At 28.2% G+C, this 8,389-nt stretch overlaps 1 protein-coding gene and 1 long non-coding RNA gene across 2 annotated transcripts; one reads left to right on the plus strand and one right to left on the minus strand.

Annotated features, from left to right (window-relative positions):
* Positions 1-2,870: 2,870 nt before the first annotated feature.
* Positions 2,871-4,227, minus strand: LOC137829981 (uncharacterized). The gene is made up of 2 exons (XR_011084121.1): positions 4,124-4,227; positions 2,871-4,069 (listed from the first exon to the last, which is right to left on the minus strand). It is a non-coding gene; the product is annotated as an uncharacterized lncRNA (long non-coding RNA).
* On the plus strand, positions 2,905-5,424 carry LOC137829980 (glycinin G4-like). Its single transcript, XM_068637037.1, has 4 exons — positions 2,905-3,190; positions 3,339-3,586; positions 3,694-4,662; positions 4,808-5,424. Exons 1-4 carry the CDS (start codon positions 2,905-2,907, stop codon positions 5,177-5,179), a joined length of 1,875 nt encoding a protein of 624 aa, XP_068493138.1. The 3' UTR covers positions 5,180-5,424.
* Positions 5,425-8,389: the final 2,965 nt, after the last annotated feature.

The following is an 8,389-nucleotide window of genomic DNA, read 5'->3' on the forward strand; positions in this document are numbered from 1 at the left end:
TGGATTAATACATTTTTTTTTTAATTTAACCGCATTATTTTAAATAAATAATGAATATTAAATAAGATAAAAATTATTTTGAAAAATTATTTTTATTTAGAATTTAACATATTTTGATCCAGTAATTTGTATTTTCATTGTTTACACTTTGATGTCCTAATGACTATCATTAGTACTTTCTGAAATGTGCAGACATACATAATTTACTTTGAGTGTCTTAAATATTAGGAGTATTGATATAAAAAAAGAGTTATTATAGAAAGATAAGATTAGCTGGACTTTTTACTTCATTAACATCGTGATATAAAATATTTTTTACTTTTTGCTTTTTTTTATTGATAATAAGTTTTGTTTTTGAAAATCATGGCTTAATTTATAAGACTCGGGGCATAAGCTTGCTTTTTCAACATGTAATTATTATTTGGTATTCTTTTCATTTACCACTCATGAGATTTCTGATCCCAGTATCCACAATATTTTTAAGGTTTATGAGATTTAATTTAATCCAATTTGAAATATGAATTACTAATTTACTTTCACTGAACCAAATTGTTACATGATCCCGTAATACGTCTACATGAATAAGAAAAACCAACCACTCAACATATCCATAATAAAATAGAAGATCCAAACTAAGCCTAAAAAATATTCATATTATAATAAGAAATGTAAGAGTATGTCATATAGACAAATTTCATAATAAAATTTAGTCTCAAATTTTGTTACCTATTATATGTATTTATACCTTCATTTTATTTTATCATAGTGAATACATAAATTCATCAATACCAAATATTCCTCCATAAAAAATCAGAAGCTATAATGTATATGTTAAACCTAACCATTCTTCAAAACAATATTTTTAAACACATTTTTATTATCTTAAATTTTTTATTAAAATATCATTCCTCATCCTTTTATATAATTATGAAAGTTATATTTTTCATATGAAAATTTTATACACCATTTGTATAAAATAATATTATACATATTAATATTATTATTTACATAAATTATAAAGTAATATTTTTTTAAAATCCATATACAAACATAAAAAATTTATTAACAATTAAATACACAATTTTAATTCATTTCAAATGTAATTAATAATCTATATGTTAATATTAATTATTTAGAAAGATATAAAAAAAATTAATTACACAACTTCAATTAAAAAAATTAAACTAATCATCTTAACACGTTCACCAGTCAACTTAAAGTGTAAAAAGTCCTGTTACCTTAACAAATTTTTTTAAAATTATTGTATCAAGTTCTCACAAGTAACTCCAAATTTGTAATTTTCCAAAAATACAACCTATTTTGATAGTTTCCTAAATTTTTTACCCAAGTACAGTAAAAAGAAAGAAAAATTATTTTAGAGGTTTGCTTGCCTCAAAATACAACTAATGAGGTGGAAGGAGATTTTTATATGGTAGGGATGATTTTGTCAAATGAAGGAGAAAACTGAAAATAATAAAGTGACAGAGAATTAATATCAAAAATAAAATTGAAAAGTTAAAAGTTTATTCTTTTACATTTTTAAGAAATCGATTCAATAATTTTATTTTAATAATATAATAAAATATATTATATTTAAATTTAAAAAATTAAAAAATTAAAAATATAATTAAAATTTTATTGATTGTTAAGTAATTAATTTTTTAAAATATTAAAATTTATCTATTTAATTTAGACAAGACAAATGTTTGATAAAAAAAACTCAAAAAATTAAAATTAATAAAATCTCATATTTACGTAATATTTTCAAACAAATTTATGTTATGATTCATAAAAAAGTAATTTATATAAAGCATATGAAAATCTATTTTTTCTCAAAATAAAATAAAAATTTGAATAATAAAAATCATATTATGAATAGTATATTTTATCAAATTTATTTATTTATAATTTATTAGATTGATAATTTAAGCATAAAGAAAATTGCATACCTAATTTTTCTTTAAAATATTCGAAAATTTAAAATTTTGAACATAAAAATTATAAACTTTTTTAAAATAATTATATTATTAATATAGTAAAATTTAATAGTCTTTTATTAATCATTTACACACTTACACTATTAAAAAAATATTAAATAAAAACTAATTTTAAAGAATAAAAATAATTAATTTCTGATAAATTAGATACTATTTTATAGATTGAAACAAATTATTAATTTTTAAATTAATTTTTATTATTTATAAATAATTTTTAAATTAGTATTTATTCCATTATTAAAAGTTTAACTATCAATTATTATAATAACTGTTATGATGATTATTATTATTAATATTGTTATTATACATAAAAAAAAATTAACACCTCTACTCTGCACAAGAATAAATTTTATAATTATTAAAGAAAACTCAGAAGAAAAAATTAACAAAAGAAAAAAAAATATTAAAATAGAATCCGTTGCCGACAAAAAATATTAAAATAGAATCCGCAAGGAAAGAATAGAATTTGTTTTAAAAGCACGTGAAATATAAAATATTAATATATATACAGAAATGCAACTATTATGCAGTTGTACATAGTGGACAGTGGATATACATAAGGATGTATTAACACTTTCAACACTAAAAACATACACATCAACAAAACTTTTATGATCCATATATCACGATTAAGAAAAACCGAAAATGTCTGATTCTGAAAGTGGATAGACTTAGAGACGTTGAGACAAGGGAAGAAGCATACGAATTCAATTTGATTCTGAAGCAAGGTGAGCCCACAAGCTTATGAGGTGTTACAAATTTGGAAGCCATAGCCATGCAAGCTGAAGAATGTCACCAACTCACTTACGTGTCTCTCTCTCACTCTCTTCTCTTCCTATAAATCACAACCCCTCTCTTCTACACTTCACCAACCCATTCACCACTTCCTTTGCTTACTTCCTTCAACATGTCCAGGCCCTTCACGCTTTCTCTTCTTTCTCTTTGCCTGCTGCTCTTTGCCCCGGCATGCCTTGGTACCACCAACTTGTTCAACAGGTGCCGAATCAACAGCCTCAATGCGTTGAAACCCGACCACCGCGTTGAGTCCAACGGTGGCTTGATTGAGACGTGGAGCTCTACACACCGTGAGCTGGAATGTGCAGGCGTCACTTTTAGCAGACGCACCATATACCGCAATGGCCTCCACATGCCATCTTACTCACCTTATCCCCAAATGATCATTGCCGTCCAAGGTAACTAACTGCTCACACTCTAATCCTGCTTGCAGATTATTATCTATGTTACCTTTATCTCTTTGCACATTATAGCTGAAGAGGGTACCTAGTTCATAATCTGTGTTGTTTTGTTTGGTGATTGACGTGAGCTGTGTGGGGGGTGCAGGAAAGGGAGCACTTGGACTTGCAATACCGGGATGTCCTCAGACGTATGAGGAGGCAGTGGATGAATCTACTTCTTCGCAGAAGCCATCGGACTGCCACCAGAAGATTCTTCAATTCAGTGAAGGTCATGTACTCTTGATTCCCCCTGGTGTTCCTTACTGGACCTACAACACTGGCCATGAATCTCTTATTATCGTCAGTCTTCTTTACACCTCCAACGATTACAACCAGCTTGATCAAAGTCCCAGAGTATGTAATCTTTAACTTAGAAGAACTTCATTTTTCTTTCTTTCACAAGTTTCATGAGTAAAATATATTCATGTATACTAATTAATTTATAATGGGTGCGTTTTTAGGAGTTTTACCTTGCTGGTAACCCGGATATAGAGCACCCAGAGGCAATAAAAGAACAGAAGCAGGTGGAGGAAGAAGGTAGCAACGTGCTCGGTGGCTTCGGCAAACGCTTTTTAGCACGATCCCTCGACATCGATGAAGACATAGCAAAGAAACTTGTCTCTCCAGAGGACGAAATGAAGCAGATAGTGAAACTGAAGGATGGCCTCAGCGTGATCAGCCCCAAGTGGCAAGGACTACAAGATGAAGATGACGACGACAAAGAAGAAGATGAAGATGAATCTCAGGGAAAGCGTGTGCACAAAAAGGAGGAAAAGGAAGTTGAACCTCTCCCTCATGGAAAGCGTGTACACAAAAAGGAGGAAAAGGAAGTTGAACCTCTCCCTCCTCATGGAAAGCGTGTACACAAAGAGGAGGAAAAGGAAGTTGAACCTCTCCCTCCTCATGGAAAGCGTGTACACAAAGAGGAGGAAAAGGAAGTTGAACCTCTCCCTCCCCGAAAGCATGTACACAAAGAGGAGGAAAAGGAGGTTGAACCTCTCCCGCACCGAAAGCATTTACGCAAAGAGGAGGAAGAGGAGAAGCCTCGCGCTCGCCGCACACGGGGACCAACCCCAAGCCCTGGAGGAGAAGGACACAGAGTGGTGGAAGAGGAAGAGGAATATGATGAGCCAGTGCGACACAAGACCCGCCACGAAAAGAGTTGGAAAGAGGATCAACCAGCAGAAGAAGTAGTAGAAAAAGGAGAAGCACACGAAGAATGGGAGACAAAACAAAGTAAAGACAAAAACCGTGGATCCAATGGGATTGAGGAAACATTATGCACCTTGAAGCTTCAACACAACATTGCTCGCGCTTCATCCGCTGACTTCTTCAACCCTAAAGCCGGTCGCATCAGTAACCTCAACAGCCTCACTCTCCCAGTTCTCCAACAATTAGGACTTAGTGCCCAATATGTTGTCCTCTACAAGGTACATACTTCACTTCAATCATATATATAACACTTTTATTTTTAACTATGAGTAATGTCTTGTTTGATAGTTATTGAATTTCTCTCATTCTATCACTTATTTGAACATATGATAACAAGAATATGAGCTTATAATATTGATGCAGAATGGAATATACTCTCCCCATTGGAATCTAAACGCAAACAGTGTGATATACGTGATCCGAGGGCAAGGACAAGTTAGAGTGGTGAACAGCGAAGGGATTGCAGTGTTCGACGATGAACTAAAGAAGGGACAGTTGCTGGCAGTGCCACAGAACTTTATGGTGGCGGAAGAAGCTGGAGAACAAGGATTTGAGTACGTAGTGTTCAAGACAAACCCCAACGCCGTGACCAGCTACTTGAAGGACACGTTCAGGTCATTCCCCGCTGAGGTTATTGCCAAAATTTACAAACTTTCACACAGTGAAGTGAGTGAGCTGAAGTTCGAAGGAAACTGGGGCCCTTTGATCAACCCTGTTAAGTCACAATCATCTTAAGCAACAACCATATGCATGATGGTATGTGGCATCTGTGGCCATCGTATGAAATAATATAATAAATTTTGTACGTCAAATAATAATAATAATAATAATAATAATAATAGTAATAAATAAATATATAAATAAAAGAATAGCCTATGTACCATCCTAGCAAGCCTTTCTTAATATCTGAGTGATTATGTTGAGAGTTTATGTACCTGTGAGTCGCTTACTATTAATTTCAAGTTTTGTCTTTATTCTTTGCCGTTCGTGTTCTTCTTTTATCTTTGTGAAGTTTTTGATTGTGTTTATGTGGGTGTTTATAATCGCTGATTTACTGTTTTGACCAATTTTATATTTAAAAATTAAAGAGCACTAAGAAATTGATCGGGTTTACAAAAGAAATGTTTAACAATGTTTTGGGCCAACTGTTAAAAAAGTTGTATTTATTTTACAAACGTTTCACCATATATTTTTTTATCATTTTTTACCATGATATAAAAGTGTCATTAAAATAGCTAGTAGAATTCATATTTTATATTAATATTACTGATTAATTTACGATATAAGACGTTAAATTTTATTTTTTTGTTGTTATAATTGGTCATTTAGAAAGAAAATACATTATTATAATTTATAATAATAAAAAAATCAATTATGAAAAGTTACTAGTTAAATTATTTATAATAATAATAATATTGGGATCAAACTTTTGGTTATCCCAACTCCAACTTTTGATTTTATTTTTAATGAAAACTTAAACCATTTTAATTTGAGAGCAAATCTAAGAATGACTTCTAACAATGACATTTAGTAAGGAAGTTTTAGAGTTGGGTTAAGTAGGAATTCAAGTCTACTGAAAACATATTGGGTTAGGATGAGTTTTTTATTCTATGTTAAATTTAATTCAACCCAACTCGTTTTTAAGTAGGTTAGATTGATTTGAAGTTGTAATTTTCAAGTATTAATTTAATTAAAATATATATATATATATATATATATATTAACATAATTAACATTAAAAATCAACATCCTCAATCTTAACTCGGTTTTAACATGCGATAGTATTAGGGTTTCATATTAACATGTCATAGAGAGTTGGTATAAGGCTTGGGTGGTGTGACATGTTTCTTTTAAATCGGTAATAAATAAATAAAATAATATGAAATATTTAAAAATGTTCTAATCCTACAAAGAGAAAACCTACAAGAATAAAAAGAACTACATAATGTTATGTCTTAAAATTATGTTTTCTTAATCATATCTCCTTTTTAACTAGAAGATTATCATCATGGGAAGGAAGAATTTCTAAGAATTAGAAAGAAACGAAGAGGACGACATATTGGGATCAATTTCTTTTAAAAAAAATCATTAACTTGTTTCATATGAAATGATACACCTTTTAAAAAAATCACATCTTAAAGATATTCTAAATTTGTACAAAACTTATAAAAAAACAAAAGTGTTTCAAACAAATATAAAACGAGTCAGTAACAACATAATATATAACATATTTTTAATGGTTATTAAGGGTATATTTTATAAATAAAAAAAATTATAATTATAAAATATTATTGATTTATCGATAAAAAATTATCATATATTTATTAATAAATTTTTAATTACCGATAAGTGTGTGATCATCAATAATTACCAATAAATCTTATTGATGGATAAGAAAATTTCACTAATTAAGCATGGAAAAAATATCTATCCAATAATTAAACGGCGAAACAATATCCGTTTATAATTGAACGCGAAAAAATATTTGTCAGTAATTAAACATCGATATTATCTATTGATAAATTTCATAATATTAATATAATTATAAAAATAATATTAATTAGCATAATAATAATAAACTACTTAATTATGATAATAATAATGATACTAAAAATTTAATTATATAGATATATCAAAATGAAAATATTACTTTAATAAATTAAAGTAATAATAATAATACTCATAATAACAATAATAATAATCTTAAAATAATTATAATAATAATAGTACAATAATTTATGGTAATTATAATATTAATAATTTCATTTTATAATAATATATATTAAAAGAAAAATATTACTTTAATAATTTGTAATTATAATAATGAAGATAAAAGTAATAATTATCAATATTATTATGATAATAATAATAACAATAAAATAATTATGATAATAAATATAATAATAACATTAATTATTTTCTTATTAATAATAATTTATGATTATAATAATATTTTTTTATATTAATATATATTAAATAAAAAAATGAATTTAGTAATAATAAGGATAATAATAATAATATTATGAAAAATAATTATGATAACAACATAGGTGCTATCGTGGCTATGTATCCGCTTATGTTTCTTACATTATTTTTTTTTTAATCATTGTTATATATTGTATATATTTTTTTTATCATTATTGAGTATCCACATTTATTTACTTTTATTATTAAGGTGTCTCCATATTTTTTAATTTTATCATAAACTTTTGTATATATATATATTTTTTAATTTTATCATCAATTTATGTGTTAATATATTTAATTTTCTATTTTAAATTATTGGGCTTTGTTTGTTTGACCCAACTTTCTTTTTTCTGTTTCAGCTAGGTCTTCATCTTTTTCTTATATATACACCATGTATTTTACTCTCTAATAGACAAGTGAATAAAAGTTTCTTTTATATTTATTTTTCTCTACAAGTAGGGTTCATCAAAACCTCTCTTTCTTCATTACGATTACGTACGCTACATTAAAGCATCACATCAGACAAGGAATATTCATCCTCATTTACTGTAATATGGTATCAGAGCTCTCCGAATGAAGAGTTCTGCTGCGCTTCTCTCTGATTTTTATTTCCCTCTTTGCTGTTCTTGGTTGTTATTTTTTTTCTGTTCTCTTTCAAAATCTTGATTGGTTTTAAAAATCTTTTAGGCAATGTTTAATGAAAACCCTAGTCTTCATAGTCTTAATAGTAGTCACACTATTACATGCAATTTTTGTGGTAAATATGGTCATACTGAGGCTGTTTGTTTTCACCAAGTGGGTTTTCCTGGTAATGTTAAAACCTCAAAGTTTTCTTTTACTAGAAAAGTCTGCACTTTTTGTAATCGTTTTGGCCACACTGTTGACACCTGTTATAAAAAGCATGGGTTCCCTCCTGGCTACAAATTCACCAATTGGACCTCCCAAGCCAATAATATGATTACTACTGACACTTTTTCT

The sequence above is a fragment of the Phaseolus vulgaris genome, chromosome 7 (genome assembly GCF_000499845.2).
Source record: "Phaseolus vulgaris cultivar G19833 chromosome 7, P. vulgaris v2.0, whole genome shotgun sequence".
NCBI lineage: Eukaryota > Viridiplantae > Streptophyta > Magnoliopsida > Fabales > Fabaceae > Phaseolus > Phaseolus vulgaris.